Below are 20561 nucleotides of genomic sequence, written 5' to 3' on the forward strand. Positions count from 1 at the left end.
TAGAAAAGTATGGTTGTTGTTGTTGTTTAGTCGTGTCCATCTCTTCGTGACCACACGGACCAGAGCACGCCAGGCACTCCGGTCTTCCACTGCCTCCCGCAGTTTTGGGGGGGACTCAATTTTAAGAAAAGTATGGTACTTCACACTCCATTTGCAGCACCACATTGCCAACCCTGTAGCTCCCTGCTTCCAGCTACCATATTGCTTACCTACTCTTTAAAATCTTCCTTAGATGCCGATTTCTCTGCCCCTCCCCACCTGCTGCAAGGTTAGATGAACAAAGATGGTCTCCCCAAAACCTGCACATTTTGGAATCGTTTCCCAAAAGTCAACAAAGTCCTATTTTCCTGAGTTATTGTTATTGCTATTTGATGTTTGTATGGATATTACTGCTATTACTCCTTTTATTCTTGTTGGTTCTTTATTGCTGCTTTATGGCAGCAAGGTTTTGTTATCTAATTTAATAGCTGTTGATGTTAAAAAGCTTTTATTGAAAGGGTTTATTCTGAAAATTGGGGTTTAGGTCCAAAGTTTCAATATTTTCGTACCCAGGACTCAAATTGACCCCCAACATGCATCTGGGGACCCATTTCTTAATTTCTTACCATATGTGGTTGTGCCACTTGAAGACCGAATGCTTTAGGGTTGCTTTTTACAAAAACAAATACCTTTTACCATGCTTCCTTACCTTTTTTACAGCAAATGATTTGAAATTATTGTGTGAAATACACCACAGTCCTGCATGTATTTTTTTCTAACATAACAGCTGTATGTACTTATTATATGTACTTATAACACTCAACTTATAATAGCTCAGTCGATAGAGCATGAGATTCTTAAACTTTAAGTTCATTAGTTCGAGCCCCATGTTGGACAAAAGGATTCCTGCTTTGCAAGGGGTTGGAATTGATGACCTTCTAACTCTATTGTTCTATGACTATGATCCCTTCTAACTTATTATTCTATGACTATATAATATATAATTATATACAGCAGTACCTCTGTTTTTGAACGAACATTTGGGAACTCGAATGCCGAAAATCCAGAAGTAAATGCTTTTGCACCTCAGAACGGCTTCCACTGAGTGTTTCTCAATTTTCTCAATTAAATTTGCAGACCACCCTTTGCACCTCAGTTTTCGAACATTTCGGAACTCAAAACGGTCTTCAGGAACGGATTACGTTCAAAAACCGAGGTACCACTGTATATCATAACTAATACAGAATCAAATGTATGTGACACTTCAAGTGCTATGAGTAAATAGTTACTCCTTTTAAGCATGGTGAATGGTTGTCTTTTTAACCAGTGTACTTTGATTAACAGGGCCATCATATGTACTTCATAATATGTCAAAATGGAGATCAGTATGATTTACTCTCAGGTAAGTGTGTAAAGGACTGCAGCTAGTGCTGTTAAGGCTGCCATTTGCTGACAGCCATTTTTCAACTAGTAGTTCAGAATCCAGGTCGGCCATTTTTCCCTCAGTCCTATAACGCGCACAAACACTGGTTGTTTTGAAAAGGGTTTTTTATTTGGAAAACCTCTCATTTTCTTTTGTAAAAAACTTCTCCCTTCCATTTTGAGCCAATACCCACTGCCCCATTATTATTATTGGATGGAAAGCAAAGTATAGGCTATTGTTGAAAATAGTCTCTGTCCCTAACTGTGGAGGTAAAATGAAGGACTCTTGGGTTTACACATACACATGGAAAAAATCCAACGTTGAGGCATCACCACGTCACATCATATGCAGATTTTTATTTTAGGGGAAATACTTTGTAGGATTTGAATGTGCATTTCCCCCCTGCATGTACACAGATCAGGAAGGCTAACATCATGATTCTATTCATAGCTGTCAAGTTCTCCCTTTTTTAAAGGGAAATTCCCTTATGCTGAATATGCTTCCTTGCGAGAAAAGGGAAAACATGACAGCTATGTTCTATATACAGGTATGTCTATTCAAATGGGAACCCATTTGTGTTCAATGGGACTTACTCTCAGGTAAGCAAAGAAAGGATTGCCTCCTAAGAGAGAGAGAGAGTGTACACACACAGACCCCTATTCAGTAACTGCACATATTATTCTGAGCAGCTTGTATGACAGAAAGTACAGCACAGGCTTAGAAGCTGCTTGTCCTTCGGTGCCTGCATTAACACCATTATCTGCTTCCCAATCGATGTTACGCACATTAGCTTGGCTTAGGGGTCTGTTTACACTGCTACATGTTTAAAAAACTTCACTAAATCAGCCTGGAATGACTGGGTCAGGTGCTGTGAAGAACGATGATTGATATTTTATATGTAAGGCAGCTCGCCTCGTTTTAAGAAGAGCAAGTGCAAAACTGGGAGCATATGTCAAACCAGGGGGCTCACAGCTGCTTTTTCTTCAGAATTAAAGAGGCCAGTTTAAGCATGCATTTTTGAAAGCAGGAATTACGTAACATGTAGCTTGGCCCTAAGAACGGGTGAGTGAGCCAAGCGATGACGGCTTCATCTTAACATAACATTCAGCAAGAGAGGGAAGTTTAGCTTGCAGTTCACAAAAGGCTGCCTTGCAGTTCCAGCTGTGGGAAGCCAGAGAGACATAGAGGATGCATGCCACCCCAAAGGCCATGTAACCACTGACATGCTGACTACTTAGGCCAAGGCATTCACAATCATCCTATCTGGTGCTTTGGATTTGCAGATTTTCTAGGAGCTGTTTCTTTGCAACTGCTCTGGGCAGTCGAAACAGCATTACTGGACTCTCAGGTTTTCAGGAATAGGGTGGAGAAGAATATTGTATCAACCCAACAGGTTTGCTGACTGCATCCTCTTAGGGGGGAGGGGGACGCGAAAAGGCAAACATCATTTGATAAATCCATTATTCTTGCTCTATTTTGGATTTTAGTCTTGTTTTGCGCAACACTTTTGCACACTCTTCCATCTAGTTTGGTGCCAGAGGAAAATTCTAGCATTAATCATAAAATGGTTACCTGAATACATGACTCCAGTGTGATTTTTATTCCAGTTTTCTGGTTTGGGACTTTGTTACGCAAGTTAGTAAGATGTCATAATAAATAACGTTGTAGAGTCTCCGAGCAAATAGATGAGACTAAGGTGTAAAACGCAGTCCAAAAGCCTCCTCTGTTGGTTGTATTTTTAAGGCTGTTTGTCTGACATCCTTTACACATTGCAAGCGATGTTGCAGCCCTGATGAGGCAGTGTCATGCCTGACCTCACCTGCACTAGCCGGGATCTTGCATCCTAATCCCCGAAACGTCACTTAATCCGCACAAGGGATTCCCTGCATTACTATGGATTAGCCTGCAAAGTTTTGCTATACATGTGTTACAAATCTGGCAGGCTTGATAATTGGGGACTGTTGACAAAAGGGTGTTTAATATTTCTGGCTGTAAACTTTATGACGATAGCTGCCTTTAACACAATAAACGGAAACATACTGGGGGGGGGGGTTGTGGACCCCAGTAAACATTTCCTTGGGCGGAAATTTGGTTTGAGCCATGCTCAGGATCCGACTGATCTTTGTATGATGTCATTAATTTGGTTTGGTTGTAAGCTGTTTTGGATTGCCTTGAGCAAGATAAAGTGACTAACATATTTAATAAATAATTAATTTTCCTGAATGTATTCTGATCAAACCTGCAAACATGAAAACTAGTTATCTGCATAAAATAATACGAGAGACTATATTAAGTAAAATGAGCACGTCGGTTTGGCTCTCTTGTTTTTTTCCTCTCTTTCTCTCTAATGAACTAGTTGGAATTGTGTCCTAATTGCCTGCATTCATTGATTATTTTATTGCTCTGTTCAAGAAAGCACAGCTGTCCTTGTCCAGTATCTTTATTATGTATGCTCATGCCACTGGCAAAGCTTGGCCCGTTTGCCTTTGATGTCTCTAATGCAACCCCGTAAAATATTTAATACGCAACTATCATCAGTCTTGTTAATTTAACTTTGGCACTAACCTCATACTTTGAAGTGAGCAGGACGGAAGAGCACAAAGGATGTTCCCATTGATCTGCACCAAATCACTTTGATCCCGTGTCAGCTCATATTTAACCTGTGTGTCCCACCCATTCTTTCGCTGGGCGTTCTCTTGATTTCCATATTTCAGAAGAAGCAGTTGCTCTTCATCTTCAGTATGAAAAGAAAATAGTATCCTGGAAAGCGAACGTGCTATCCATTTAGAAAATTATCATGGGAATTCTATGAGTAGTACCGTAAGTGGGTACAACGGAGCTGGGGGTTTTGTTCTTCGGCTGCAATCCTACACCTAATTACCTGGGGGTAAGTCGCACTGAACTCATGGAAACTTCATTCTAAGTTGACCTTACTAGGATTGCACATTTATTCAAATAGCCCAGAAACACACTTAAATCTGTTTTCTCGTGAGTATTCTTCAAACTTACAACTTCCTTAAAATTAGGGACTTGGACTAATGACACGTAAGTTGTATTTCACTCCTTATTGGAAAGTAGATTAATATTAATTGTTCCCAAAGTATGCATCATGTGAGGTTTACTATATTCATGTGAGATCAAAATTGTGTAACCATGCTAAAATAAGTTTCGCTAAGTCAGGGAAACTTGCTGTATGTTTAACAAATTAAAATGGGAGAAATGATATTTTCCATACTCTGTTCCGACTCTCCTATATAATTTCACCTGCTTGCTTTTTTTGTTTTTAAAAATAAGATGAAGTCCTATATATCTCAAAGCTTGACCACAACGCTACATACATTGTTTGGGTCTATTTACAGTATTATTTTACTATTGCTGTGATTTTTATTAAATGCTGTTTATTTTCTGTGGTATAAAGGATTGACTAAATATCTTGCACAATGGATACACTTCTCATTACTTTGATTACTTCAAATTGTGCTCCTGATTTTGTGCAGTCCCCTGGGAATGTAAAGAAGGAAACCCAGCCAGATGGGCGAGATATAAATAATAAATTATTATTATTATTTTAATTCCTGGCTCATGAGCAGTACATACTGGCTGAAAGCCCTTCTCCATCTTTCTGAGAACCTGCCCCAAAGCTGTGCCACAACTTGAAGTTAAACACTTCATGTATATCATGAGGATTCTTCCTGGACTTTAGTGTCAGTCTAGAGAGCAGACACAGTTGAGGAGCGTTCAGTTACAAGTGTAAAAGTCCCTAATTGACTGGGCTGGAATCTCACAATTAGCGGCACTGGTTACTACGGCGACAGGATTGCAGAAAATAAACTGCGTCCCCATTTGCAATTTGTATAATTGGATGAAATAATTTGAAACGGGTCAGTTTTTGATGTATGGATGCTGAGCCTTTTATATTTTTACCTAATGTATAAATAATTTAGCCGAGCCCTCTGCCACTAAGAAAGCATGTGCAAAGGCATTGTTTGCCCATCTGTTTCAAATGTAAAGCAGTCCACAATAGTTTAATTACAGATTATTGCTGAATCAAAGGCCACACTCATAGGACTCATTAGCATGTTTAGCCTGCTTAACATATCTAAGTACCCATTACTGCTGTATTTGTCACTTCAATTACATGGCAGGGCTGGTGTGCGATAAAAGAACTCTTTACAGACCTCCAGCATGGGTGGGGTGGGGTGGGGGTAGATCTATGGTTAAATATATTCTCCATGAATATTGAATATTGTTTTGGTTGGACATAAAAACATCACTGACAGCATGAGGTAAAGTAGTTAAAATGAGAGACAGTGGGGATCAAATCTGCCTAGAAGCTTCCGCCTGGAAATATTGCTCCTGCTCCCACATGTACACCAGGTATCTCTGATCACTAAACAATGAAGGAATGACACTCCACAGATGCATGCATTTTTAGAATTGGTTACCATGGCTTAGGCCCAGTATACCTGAAGGAGCGTCTACAGCCCCATCGTTCAGTCCAGACACTCAGGTCCAGGTCCGAGGGCCTTCTGGCAGTTCCCTCACTGTGAGAAGTGACGTTACAGGGGACCAGGCAGAGGGCCTTCTCAGTAGTGGCGCCCGCCCTGTGGAACGCCCTCTCAACAGATGTCAAGGAAATTAACAACTCTATGACATTTAGAAGACATCTGAAGGCCACCCTGCATCGGGAAGCTTTTAATGTCTGATGTTTTGGTGTGTTCCTTTACACTTTGTTGGAAGCCGCCCTGAGTGGCTGGGGCAAGGAATCAATAATAATGTGCAATTACATTTATTAACCCCTACATGGGGGGGGGGGAGTGGCCTCAATAGCTCAGGGGTCATTTTGGAGAGAGATCCAGTTATTCACTCTTGCATTTGCAGGGTCTCTTTATGTTGCCTGCTAAATATGTATGGTGAGGTATGCGGAAAACTAGCATTTACAAACTCAGGTATCATGGTTTGGTTTTAATTGTGTTCCCTTGTTGTTTTTCCGTTGAGTTACTGCATTTACCTTTGTATCTCAGAAAAGTGAAAAATTATCTTTTTAAAAGAAAAGGAAGGTTAAATATTGAACCCTGGCATGGTTTACAGGTTCATGAACTAAGCCCTAGTCAGGCCTGGCTGTTTTGTTGTGACATTAGCCTTCTTATGAAATCTGTTGAGGAGAGTGAGCGACTGTTGTTGAGAAATTCAAAATGCCAAACTTAAATGCCAGCCCAATGATGTCTTCTGCACATGGGGTCAGGACTTAAGCGTACAGCAGGCTCTTGATTTCACATCCTGGCAGTATACCACTATCAAGCTCCGACCAGGAAACATAAGGAAAGAACTCAATCAGTAAGTAAAGTTTATTCATAGCAATGTGTCAGAGAAGGTATGGCCTGACCCCTATAAAATATTCCAGGCTAGGTTGGTTTAGCAAGAAGAGGACCAATTTCCCTATGGGGGACTAACTTTGCCTTCCATTCACCATTCAACGCGACAAGAGGCGGATGTGAACAAATAAGGGCGGTGCATTCTTGTCCTGAACTGCTTTCCAGTTAACTTCACTGGGGAGAGGCAAATCACTCATACAGCAGGGATACATACGTGGACCAGCTTTTCTAGTGAAATGCATTGAGATGACAACACACAAACGCATGAGGCCAGAGAACAGATGGCATTCAGGAGTGGGGTGGATGTGTGCAGTCCACTGGGCTCCATTTACAGTACAGCAGCCTTCATGTCAACAAGCATGTATAGATGCTTTCCTAAGACACAAACACCTATTAGCATATCTGACTAATCTGATTAAGTGGGGAGAGCGCTGAAAAGACACAGAATTAAAAACCAACCACTCAACAAAACATCAAGACGGCAATTATGCTCCAGAGGTCCTCTTCTTTGTACTGCTGTTTAATTATGCACATCTCTCTCCCTAGGCACTTTCTTTCTAAATCTGTCAACTTTGCTGTCACACCTAAAAATCACCACAATTCTCTCTGTACTAATAGCAATCTCAGTTCTCTCCGAGTGCCAGACTAGTCCTGCTGTAGCCAAAATAAAGTTAGAGAAGGGAAACCTTCTCAAGGGCCTGGTGGAAACCCCCAAGTGATCTAATGAAGGCTGAGTGCATCCAATGGAGATGGAACGCTGACTGTTGTGAGAGGGTGTGGGTGGGGCTTTGCATTTGGAAATGGAGAAACTCCTGGCCCTCGCCACAAAATGACTCTATCGGCCTGCCTCCTTCTTCGTGGTTTAAATCAACCTGTCCTGTAAGCCAAGTTGACAAGGTAACAGAAAAAGGGGGGGGGTCCAAAGTGTTATTAAAAAACAAATCAGGAAGAGTAAGGAGGCTCAGGAATGGAGTATGCTGAACAGGAGCATGCCACATGATAGCATGTTGGTGCCAGTTTCACTCATTCCCATTATCTCTGCTGCTCAGGTGAGGAGTGCTGTTGCTTTTGTAGCCAAGCACCAGCCACACACAAGAGGGTTAGGGGAATGCTGAGGTTTGCAGGGGTGGTTGTTTCAGAAGCATAACCTTCATATGGGAAGGCAACCCACTGAACAACACATTCAGCATGTGCAGTGGTTACAGAATCAGACTGATGGGGGACCTGGAGGGTGGGTGGGAATAAGTTGGAACAGCATGGCTGCTGAATCCTGAATTGGGAGCAGTGTGCCACGCTTCAGGTCCAGGACAACAATTGCATCATAATAATGAACTCCTGCACATTTAGACTTTCTTCCTGGTCAAAACAGAAGGCGGATCCCCTCTTCATTTCAAAAGGTGTCTAGTTTGGGAAGGAAGGGGAGAGAATTTTAGCTAATGTGTGCATATGGAAATATATTCCAGTGGCATTTGCAGTGTGTGTGTGTGTGTGTGTCTTCAAATCTCAAAGCACTACTGCAGAGAGTTTCTAAGTGATTAGTGCAGAGCATTACTACTCTCCACCATCTGGCTTACTGATATAGAAACAACATTAAAGAAGTCAAATGAGCTATAGGCATCTCTGTGTGGTAGACAGGGCACCCTGTCGTGCAGTCGCAAAATGAAAGCAAAGCCCAGGCCACCTCACAATGTGAAATGTTTTGAAATGTAGCTTGCAAGCAAATGTTCTTTCTCCCCATTTCCAGTTTAATGACCTGAATGCTTATTATTGCCATATACATCACTCTTGATACATCTCAGTATTCAAAGGCAGGTAGCCTGCATATTCAGCATGCTAGGAGACGAAAGTGTTAACTCTGCTTTTAACAAGGGCTGCTCCGTGTCTGACCTCACTGCAGCTAGTTCATGTCTCTAGTGGATTTCTGAACACGGAGCTATCCTTGTTTGGAAGCCTTTTTTCCCATTTTCAGATGAAAGCGAAATGAAAGAAGCGTCACAAATGCAAAATATGACAGCTTTGCATTCTGCTCCTTCCATTCTCTCGCAAATGGTATGCTGTATATATCCTTGTGAGTAAAATATCCCTTTAAAAGCAAGAACAAAAGATACGCTTCTCCGCTCCAGTAATGTGACCCAGAATAAAGAGCCTCAGAAAGCCTCCAGACCACAGAATACAAGCTTGTGTTGGCAGAGAAGAGTGAAAGTCTATCCACTTTCCTCCATATGCCTCGTGCAGATGCCGTGCCAGGGAAGGCAATCAGGAGTTACACTCAAATATCTGCACGAGGGAAAGCAAAAGTGTGCTGAAGGCAGCAGTCTCCTTTTGCCCAGAGTGAGCTTGACCAACTTGAAGGAAAGGAGAAGAGCTCTGTAATGTGATGTGTTTCTCCTGCCAAGATTCCTCATTACTGCGAGTAGGAAACTGTAACAATGAAGCCTTGGGTATCATTATCATTATTATCATCATCATCATCATCATATTTTACTTTCAAAACACAATTTTGTGTCTAGACCATTGTTTTTTCCCTCAGAAGCCTCTGAGATGACTCACAGCAATGCAAAATGGTGAATTGTGCCACTGCAGCTTAAAGTCACATCGTATCACTGGGAAGGGCACAGAGTTCTGCTCTGTCACAATTTCCGTCCTGACTAAATGACTAAGTAAGGACTCTCAAAACAATGCCTAAAACTCCTTACTATTAAAATCCACAGGGCGGAGGTGTCATATTGGATTAGTCATGTTCTGTATCATGCTGTTAAATGTTAACGCTCGGTTCAGTTTGTGTCTGTATGGGCCTCAGTTAGTAAGGGGCCCGATGGCATGTTGCTACTTTTTGCTGTTAATTGTCGTCCACAGATAACAGGCATTTGTCCAATGCTCCCAGTTATGCCAACTGCCGCCATTGAATTTTCCCCTCCCACTTAAGCCCCTTGTTCCTCAGCACAATATTTTCCAGTTTCCCAACCCCTTTACTAAAAGTTTATTAGGGGCGGAGTAGGAAGGAGGAGGGTTGACGTTAGGATGGGAACCCTGTGGCTCTCCAGATGCTGTTTGGCTTCCACTCTTGTCAATCTCAGCCAGTGTGGCCAATGGGTAGGGGTGACGGAAACTGTAGTCCAACAACATCTTGAGGGCCACTTGTTCTTCACCTCTGCTTTCCAGCAATATCTGCTTCATAGTCTGAGAACTCTGGTCCTAATCAAAACTCAGGTCTGTGGGGAATTCTGTGGGCCTTTTGGCAGGTTAACACTGTTGTGTATTAATTCAAATATTCTGTAATCTGGCGGGAGTACTGTCCATTTGTCTATTTAAAGGGGACCAACACAATCCTAAGCATGATTGGGTTCTGCCGGAAAGTTAGTGTGTTATTGGTTCCCGCCTAAATGTATCCTTCTTCACCCGTGCCTTGTTCCTATAAATACAGCTTCCCTTTACCCCAATTCCTAGTCCTGTTTTGTCCTGAATAAAGAACTGTTCTCTTGAAGATGCGTATCTGGACTTCTTAAGCCACGACACAACAAACACTTAAAATATACATAGTTTGCTAGTGATTCAAATGCACTTGTTGTGGCTAGGACTGATTCAAATATTATTTGCTGAATAGGCATTGGTTACTGAAGTTGTGGTGAATTTCACCCAACACGTAGGATTATTCCCTGGCCAATTTAGCCTCACATATCACACGGCTCAGCAATGCAAAGGATGAAAGATGTATACTGTAAGATGTCAGAGGACATCACAATGGCTTCCACCTACAATTTGATTGTTGTTTATGTGCTCAAAGGCATTTGCTTTAGCTTTCTGTGCCTACTTTTTGTCGTTGTCATCCATTCGTCTTGAGAGATAATGGAGTGCACCTTCGGGTGTGAAACCAAACCACTGCATTAGCAGTACCAAAGTGACCTTCTCGAGGCACAAGCCTGGGCAGCGTGCATGGAGGTCCAGGGCTGCCCAGATGACAAGACCCTCTTCCTCAGCCTCGCTGATATGGTCCAAAGGAAAGCAGAGCAGTACGTTTGGCACCAGCTTGGCTGCAGGAGTTTCCAGAAGGAGGTGTACAAGGTGCCATCCAACCATCTTAGGGACTCCACTCCGAATTTGTGTAGGGTTTACTCCTTAGCCTTTTATTCTTCTGAAGATGTCCCGCAAGGCAGCAGAGGTTTAGGATCAGAGTTTTTCTTCTCCTAGATGGGCTACCTTCCCAGGTTGATGAGCCCCATCTTCCCCTCACTTCCCAATGCCTACCCAGTATTGCTGTACTATACAGGGCCTTTTTCCTGAACACTGAAGCAACAGTGCTGATGGCCAGTCTACACTGCTCAGATCATTATCATCAACCAGACTGGACTTTACTGGTCCAAGTAATAAAAAGGATGTCAGTGTCTGATTCTGTCCTGCTTTGCCCAATTTATTCATGGCTCCTGCTCTTGAGATACTTGCCAAAGTCAAGGAACATTCATATACCTTTCAGTCTCCTGATGTAGCAGGTGGTTAAGGCAGCCACAACATCTGACCATTATGACAATCTGCACAAACACAACTCAGCCCATGAATGGGTAATTCTTCTGTCATATGGTAGTGTCTGGATGCTAGCCTTCATTGTACCAGGTGTGCAAAGATTATTTGGAACAAGACTGCAAAATGATTTTGCAGACCTTGTTTACCTTCTGTCAAGAAAGAGGCCTTTCTTTGGCCGTTCCTCTGGGAAAGCAGCTTTATAGAAATAATAAAATGTTGAAAAACAAGTGGGCACTGAAACATTGGGAATTCATGCACAGTTAGACACAGTCAGCGCCAGTTTCAGAATTCTTGGGCAGCAGAGAACAACAAGATGTTCCTTGTTCTTTCTGACTAGGTTTCCCTTGGGCATTAAGCCCAAAGGTTACAACAGGTGCAGATATCTAAATCAGAACCTGTTCCAAGCTTCTAGGGCAGGAGTCAGCTGGGTTCAAGGATTTCCCAGAGTAGTCCTAGGCACTAGTACTTTCAAGGGCTGAGCTGGCCCTGTCCATACTAGTAGCGAACTAGTTGTCAGAGCACAATCTGGAATTCTGTGCCATTGCAAACCTTCTCAATGTGCAGGCCACACAAAGACTCAGCCATGCGTCCATCACTGAAGGATCAAGATGCTAAGGCCAGGCACATAATAAACGAACAGGACCTCAGGAGGAAGGTCAGTCGATGCTTAAATCATAACAGATGATCCATGATTTCACATATCATTGCCCATCATGAGCCCTTGGGAAGGGCCAGGTAATAAATAAATACATTTTGTTTTGGCTTCAGGGGAGATTATAACTTCTGCCAATGTGGTTAGGGTGGATTAGATGTTCACCTACCATGCCATCAATATATGCGCTAGGTTACTGTAACTACTGTAGTGTGAAACTCACATTATCCAGAAGCAACTAAAGGATAGCATGTGCCTTTCCACTGTTGCTCAGTCCTCTTCCATTCTTGCTCTGTCAAAAGCCATTTTCTGTTTAGAACATCTCTTGAATTGCCACCAGGTGTATAGTGCCTGCTATGTGCACAGTGGTTTATATGCTTTACCTTATTTGTCGTCACAATGCATTCATGTAGTCTCATTTTATAGGTGCAGTTGGCAGGGAGATAATGGCCTTCCTAAAGCCAGCTAATGGGTTCTTGACTAAGCAAGATATTTCAAGTCTCACAATTTCCAACATAATAACCCCTGCAAGACCAAATCCAGAATATCAAACACAATTAGTGTCTCTCTCGATTTAATGCGTGCAACCTGGATATCGAGCTGTAGCAGCAATAGTAATGGACAAGCTGCTTATAGTACTTACACAGAGAGTTGCTCTCAATCATGGAGGCAGTTGTGTGATCTACGCACAAAGCAGGTGTCCAGATTACATATAGGGGACTGAGAGGCAAAAATTGTTTTTACACTATTTAGTGTGTACAGACTGTACAGAGCAAAAAAAAAAGTTTCCATAAACTAACAAATGTCACGTATGAAGAGGCTCTCGTTCAAGCATTTATTATGTACCTGGAAGAACAAATTCATACAGCATGTACTGCAGAACCTTTTTTAAAAAAAATCACTGATGAATGATATGAGAACTAGGGGAAACAGCTGGGACCTGAAACAAAATGTACAGTTGTAAAATGCTATTGTTCCTGGTTCCAGCAAGTCATCCATGCCATCTTGCAGGATACTCCATTCCATTACCTGCTCCCTGATTTTCCTTAAAACAAACAATACAATACAAAACCTCAACAACCAATTGGCATCCTGTGCTCACTCTTCCCTTGGGGTTATTTTTAAGAACATAAAACAAGTCCAGTTGGATCATCTCATCCATCACTGTTCTTCTTGCAGTGACAAAGCAGATGCCTGATCGAAACTAATAAGCAGTGCATGAATGCAACATCACTCTCCACACTTGCTGTCCTCAGCAACTGGTAGTCAACTATACTCTATTATCTCTGACACTTGAGATAGTATATAGCCATTCTGAGTAATAGCCGTATCCTCCATGAATAAGCACACATGCAAACCTTGGGGATCCCTCAAACCAGCTCATATATCCCTCTTGTGTAAAAATGGTGCCCTCTTGGCTATATAGAAATCCATCCTTGGATAATAAGTTTGCAGTTAGTGTGCAGGCTGTGTAAACAACACAGCAGGAATGGTGCAAGTACGATGTCTGCTCCACAGTTCAGTCTTTTGGATAGAAGGATGGAAGGAGAAGAGGCGATAAGAAGGAAGAAAACAAAGTCAGACAAAGGATGATAAAAATGCAAAAAGAACAGAGGAAAGGCCAAAAGCAGAGTTTTGTGCAAAAAAGATGATGATGATGATGATAATTTATTATTTATATCCCACCCATCTGGCTGCGTTTCACAAGAAGGAGAAGGAGGAGGAGGAGGAGGAGGAGGAGGAGGAGGAGAAGGAGAAGGAGAAGAAGAAGAAGAAGAAGAAGAAGAAGAAGAAGAAGAAGAAGAAGAAGAAGAAGTGGTGTTTATGGCAGCTGGTTTTGAAATTAGGGTTTGAATCTAGCACTTCAGTCTCGAAACAATGGTTTTACTAGTCTGTAAATATGCATTTCTTCCATCTGGAACGGCATAAAATTTGGATCCAATTCTGCATTCCTCACTTGCATAAAAATCCTAGTGAAGTCAATTAAACTTGAGTTGCTGGCTTTGCTTCATGAAGGGGGTGGATGTGTGCAAGCCTGCACAAAAATTCAAAAACTGGTCTTTTCTTTGGAAAGGAAATGGACGCAGCGTAGTTTGTTTATTGCTAATATTGCTTTTAACTACTTGTTTGACATGTTTTCCCAACACATCATTGCAGCCTGAAGATCAGTTTCAACATACTCAAGACTTTGGATCACTTCCCTCAAAATGACTTTTCACCTCTCTGGCTTAAAAACCCCCACTGATTTTTATATGCTGCTGGAAGAGGAAGGCTTCCCCCCCCCCTCCATGCCACTGCCTCTCAAAATGCACAAGAGTTTTGAGCCCCAGCAAGGCGTTCCATGACATCCTGCTTTGGTGAACAGCTTCCGATAACGTCCCTCTCAAACTTGCATCCTTTTACTTAGAGATCCGTTTTCTTTGGCAAGGCGAAGAGACAAAAATGCAGCATGAGACATCCCATTTCAGCGGTTTCCTGCTCTGTGCTGGCTTCATACAGCAAGGCAATGTGGCACCCTGGAAGAGTGTCAGAACGTTGAATTTAGAAAGTATAATAAGTTATGAACGTTGAATTTAGAAAGTATAATAAGTTATGTGCATTGAGCCTGGAGGTCTAATAAAATTTAACATGCTCTGCTGACATTCTTCTTGAAAGTTAGGAAGGCCACTTTGTGTCTTGGATCTTAAGCACATGGAGCCCTGTGTAAATGATCAATTGCACTGAACAAACAGAAATTCTCCAGCTCCGGTGTGATTACATATCTGAAAAGTCACATGTTGCAGCGGTAGAGTTAAATGCATCGCCACTCCTCATAGCCAAACAAAGATAAGATTCCTTGCCCTGAAAAATAAGACAATAGAACCATTGTCTCCATGTCTTATAGGATGTGAAATTTGCCCGCAACAGTAGGGTGTCTTGGGTAAACATGCAGACAGATTGTAGAAAGGGAAAGAAAGTAGGCATGTGTGGTGTATAGATTTTTATATAAGACCCAGATGAGTACATTCTTACAAGCTTCACCCTTATATAAAACTTGCACATCATTTCTGTGATGTTTTACTTTCCTGTAAAGCCAAATTTCAATTTGTCCCAGAACAAATCTGTGTATGGTGCCACAAGAAGGGCACCATCTGTTTTCCTGGATCAATTTTTACTTGAAAAACCCCCACGGGACATTTCTTCTACTACAACACTTTGGCTAGGACCTAAAAGCACCTCTGTGGCAAAAATCAATAGTTTGCTTTTGGATATTTTATGCCCCAGATGCTTGTTCATTTCACCCACTTACGATTTAAATAGTAATTGATTGAAATTTGGTAGCACCGTTTGTTACTCTGCAGGTGATAATTTACCACAATAATTAGCTTGAAGGTCTGTGTGTAAATTCTGCAGAGAAAGGTGTACTTGGTAGGATTTTGTCCTGCAGTGAAGAATAATGTAGTATCTTACATTTTGCTCTGAAAATTTTGTGGGGTTTACTCCTGTCAGAAATTTACAAAAGGGCAAATTATTTTGTAAAATGATCTGTATATTGGGCATAAACACACACATATTCTTATCTTATACTTAACAGAAGTTATATATTTTTTGTATCATTGACAGACCTTTCATTCAAGCAGGCTATTTTTTTCTAAACCGCTTGTTTAGTTTCATGCAGGTCTTAGGGGTTTTTTTTTTCTCAAGCACTTTTCCTGTGCTGTCATGTAAAGTATGCCTGCTGCTCTAATACAAATCCCTTTGTGATGAGCAGCAGCAGGTCATGAAAACTGAAGTCCTTGGCTGTTTGACTCATAGATGAAAAGAATCATAGAATTGTAGTGCTGGAAGGGACCCCAAGGGCCATCTAGTCCATTTAGAGATCTACACTGGCTCCCAGTACGTTTCCGTGCACAATTCAAAGTGTTGGTACTGACCTTTAAAGCCCTAAATGGCCTTGGTCCTGTATACCTGAAGGAGCATCTCCACCCCTATCATTCAGCCCGGACACTGAGGTCCAGCACCAAGGGCCTTCTGGCGGTTCCCTCATTGCGAGAAGTGAGGTTACAGGGAACCAGACAGAGGGCCTTCTCGGTAGTGGCACCCGCCCTGTGGAACGCCCTCCTAGCAGATGTCAAGGCAATAAGCAACTATTTTACTTTTAGAAGACAACTGAAGGTGGCCCTGTTTAGGAAAGTTTTTAATGTTTGATGCTGTATTGTTTTTAATATCCGGTTGGAAGCCGCCCAGAGTGGCTGGGGAAACCCAGCCAGATGGGCGGGGTATAAATAATAAATTATTATTATTATTATATATTATCTACTCCAACTCCCTGCCAATGCAGGAATCTCAACTAAATTATACAAGACAGATGGCCATCCAAACTCTGCTTAACCTCCAAGGAAGGAGAGTCCCCCACATCTTGTGGGAGTCTATTCCACTGTCGAACAGCTTCTCTGCAAGAATATCATGGAGACATTGTCAAAAGCCTTACACAGATCAAGATACACTTTAAGTCCATAGCATTCCCCTGATCCATCAAGCTTGTAACTCTTATGAAAAAAGGAAATATGATTACTCTGACACGACTTGTTTTTGAGAAACCCATACTGGGTCTTAGTAACCACAGCATCCTTTTCTAAGTGCTCACAGGCCAACTGTTTAATTATATGTTCATCTAGGACCTTTCCTGGTTTCAATGACAAGGTGGCCAGTTGGTAGTTATCTGGGTTTTCTCTTTCCCCCTTTTTGAAGATGGGGACAACATTTGCCCACTTCCAATCCGCAGACCTGTTCTCCAAGAATCCTCAAAGATTATAGACAGAGACTCTGTGATTACATCCACAGCTCATCAGGCCCAGGAGATTTGAATTCATTTAAAGTAGCTAGGTGTTTCCTTACCACCTCTTTTCCTATCATGGACTGCAGCTCTTCCAGACTCTATGCCAACATTATCCCTCTCTGCCCTTCCTACAGTTTGTGTCCAGAGATAGCAATATCCCATGGGTTTCTCCACTCTACCAGGTATCTGTTATGACCACTATACTTAAGTTTCCATTTAAATCCAAGCAGTGCAACTCCCCTCACAACTATGTTTCCCAACATCATTAGTGCTAAAGTGCACCATGACTACTGACTCCTCTTTAGTAAAATCTAGAAGTGCTTTCTGTTACCTCTGCACCAAGCAGGCAGATCACTATGATGTCCATCACAAACCCATTCCTATATTTTGAATGACGGAAGTTTTATCCATACTAAAACCCCATCCCCGCCTTATGGGTACAAATAGCACCAATGTAGTTATAATTTCAGCACCAAGTTAAGACTTATTTGTTCAGGTATTTCCCCCAGTTATGATGTATGGAAGTGAGAGCTGGACCATAAAGAAGGCTGATCGCCGAAGAATTGATGCTTTTGAATTATGGTGCTGGCGGAGACTCTTGAGAGTCCCATGGACTGCAAGAAGATCAAACCTATCTGTTCTGAAGGAAATCAGCCCTGAGTGCTCACTAGAAGGACAGATAAAAGCAATACAGTATATTCCTGCATATAAGACTACTTTTTAACCCAGGAAAATCTTTTCAAAAGTCGGGAGTCGTCTTATACGCCAGGTCGTTTTATTAATACGGCGAGTATATCCCAAACTCTATATTTTTACTGGAAAAGTTGGGAGTCGTCTTATACGCCCAGTCGTCTTATACACCGGAATATACGGTATTATAAAATATTTTAATCCCTCCCTTCTTCCCACAAGTCAACTTTAGCAGGTGGATGAGTGCTCACTTACCTATCACCTGACATTGGGTGATTGACAGGAGGGTTCTCACCCACCTGTCAAAGTTGGCCTGTGTTGTATGTGGGAGAGGAAGCCAAAAAGATTCCCAACCCCACATCTAACCAGTTCATTTCCCCCTTAGTTCAAAAATTGAGAACAGTGGTAGAAACAGGTATTTAACATAGCTCTGTCCAAAACTTATCTTTAAGAACTTGCTAACCCTGTCTAACTGGCAATTCCTTCCTCTTGGCATGTAAAAAAATGTAGAACTGTTTAGAATACCATAGGCCCAGGGGGAGAACTTAGCCTATATTAGAAAGAAGACTTTTAGAGTTGCAGCTCCAGTTCTCTGGAGTCAGTTACTAGCCTAAACCAGACATTTGTGTAGCATGATGAAGCAGACCCTCCAAGTCTCCCTATTTTCCAGGGACGTCCTTGATTTAGAGAAGCCGTCCCAGTTTCTGATTTGATCCTGGAATGTCCCCCCTTTCCTTAGGATATCCCTATTTTCATTGGAGAAATGTTGGAGGGTATGGTAGGATGTTCCTATTTTCATTGGAGAAATGTTGGAGGGTATGGAGTCATCCGATCCATTAGCCGTCTGAAGGCAATCCAGTATAGGGAACTTTTTAAAATGTTTAATGTTATATATATATTGGAAGCCTCCCAGAGTGGCTGGGGCAACCCAGTAAGATGTGTAGGTATAAATAGTAAAATTATCATTAAGGAATGGGACGTCCCTATTTTTATCAGAGAAATGCTGGAGGGCATGGATGAAGTTTACAAACCTACTGAAGGCACTTTTTCTTAAGAAGGCTTTTCCTGACCCCGTCATTTATTTCATTTGTTTCATTATATATTTGATGAAACATTTTGTGGCTTTTTATAAGTTTGTAGGGATGTTTTATTTTAGTTTGTTGAATTGATTTATTATACTTAAGAGGGTCCCCCCCCCCCCGATGTTTACCCTGCACACTGTTTCAATAGCTGTATGCCATGAAATGGTCTACAATTCTGGATGATGATGATAGAAATTACAAAGCTGAGTGTGCCTTTGCGGTGCCAAATTCTTCCACTGGGAAATCCCTTCTAGATCCGATATAGTGACGTCCTGCTCAGATGGCATGGCTTACAACCCCCTTTCAGTGAGAGCAAAACTCAAGTGCATTTCTCTGATAAATGCCAGAGTACAGTATAGCTTTGTCCTGCCTTCCCCCAAAACTTGTAACATTACTCATATGTATGTATTGCCTGAAATGTTTTGTTCCCAGACATCAGAATACTCTGGCAAAGATTGGGATGGTGAAGAAAAGGGGGGCACAAAACAGGTGGCCCTTGGCAACAACGGAGGTATATCTGACTGAACGCGACGAAAGCGTTCGGATACTGTACAACCCCGCGCCCGGCCTAATCATACTCTCTGCGGCCGCATTGCATGCTGGGATTCGTAGTTTCCGGCTAAGGCAGAGGGGCGTCTCTCCCTCCCTCCCTGCCGCGTTCCGAGCGTTCCGCGGAACTTTGCTCTTGACCCCTCCGCCTTCCCGTAGTTGCCTGCTCCCCGCTAATGCAGAAGCGCCAGCCGGGCTATGGTACCGCGGACCCTCTGGCTCCGGACTCTCCGCTCCGCCCGCCTTGTCGCAGGCGCAGCCGCGCCGCTTAGTCCTCGGAGCCCCCTCGGCCCGCGGGCTCCTGCTGCGGAGAGGCGGGGGCCGCGTGGTGCCTCGGTCGCCATGGCAGCTCGAGAGCGTTCGCCTCCCCGCAGGGCGGGATCCCATGGGCTGGAGGCGGAGGCCCCGGGCGAAGCCGGAGAGGAGGGGCAGCCTCTCCCGACAAGCAGCCAGCTCTTGCAGCAGACCGGTGAGCAGCAGCAGGAGGAGGAGGAGGAGGAGAAAGAGGCACGGGGACCTGCCTTATACCGAACCAGACCATTGCTCAGGATTGCCTACCCTGCCTGGCTGGCAGCAGCACTCCAGGGTTGCAGGCAGGAGGCTCTGCCAACCCCACCTGGGGATGCCAGGGGTTGAATTTGGAACAGGGCGGTTCACAGAACAAAATCAAAACCTAAAACCGCAATATATACGGTATATAATCAAAAGAAAAACAACAACCCAATAACATCTCCCCCCCCCCGCATCAAAAAAACCCCATATTTTAAAAAGGCATAGGATGTCAAGCAAATCAACCATTTTGTTGGTGTTGCTGCCCCCCTTCCGACACAAAGCTGCTCTGAAACATTTCCCGCGCTCGGGGTAGCTTTCGACACGCATTCTAGCCCTCTGCACAGACACGTGTACAAAGGCACGCCTGAAGTTTTCCCTTTAAGCACAAACCATTTGGCGCATACATCTTGTTTTCTCAGCCACGACAGCCTCAGATCTTTAGAGTCACGTCAGAACTGTAGATTAGAATTATTGCTGGGGATAAACAAGGCATTCTCATTTCCCATTGTGCAATCTTGTTATAGCTAGATACTGTAACTAGATAGTTTTACTGATGATGTTTAACCTTGTAGTGATTAAACTGTGTATTCTGGTAATAAAAATGAGTGCTACAAGTAGCAAATGCTTGTTTGGTATCCCTGCTCTGCTAGGTGCAGTACAGAATTTGGATGTGATACAGCTGCATTAGATGGGCTAGTTGGGATTATTACTTACTATTCTGCCCCACCTCACCATCCAGAACTCAGGGTGGCTTGTATAGGACTCCCAGACCCAGATTTGTTTAGCTTCAGCAATGTGGCTGACTATGCTCTGAAAACTATAACTTACCGTACTACCAGGAATGGGAATTGAGATAGGAGCATCAAATGGCAGTGAAGGGACAGATAGGGTAAGTGGAAATGCCATAAGGAGCATTAACACC

General features: G+C 42.7%; 1 protein-coding gene across 7 annotated transcripts in view; it reads left to right on the top strand.

The window, feature by feature from the left end:
* Positions 1-19213: 19213 nt before the first annotated feature.
* The window catches only part of AKAP7 (A-kinase anchoring protein 7), an 83054-nt gene continuing 81706 nt past the window's right edge, over positions 19214-20561 (top strand). For all 7 annotated transcript variants that reach the window (XM_035109002.3, XM_060272681.2, XM_088666155.1 and 4 more), the window contains exon 1: positions 19214-19556. In XM_035109002.3, the coding sequence (XP_034964893.2) occupies positions 19286-19556 (271 nt within the window). In that variant the 5' untranslated portion in view covers positions 19214-19285. The remainder of the gene's footprint in view (positions 19557-20561) is intronic.

Source organism: Zootoca vivipara, chromosome 3, assembly GCF_965207765.1.
Source record: "Zootoca vivipara chromosome 3, rZooViv2.hap1.1, whole genome shotgun sequence".
Classification (NCBI taxonomy): domain Eukaryota; kingdom Metazoa; phylum Chordata; class Lepidosauria; order Squamata; family Lacertidae; genus Zootoca; species Zootoca vivipara.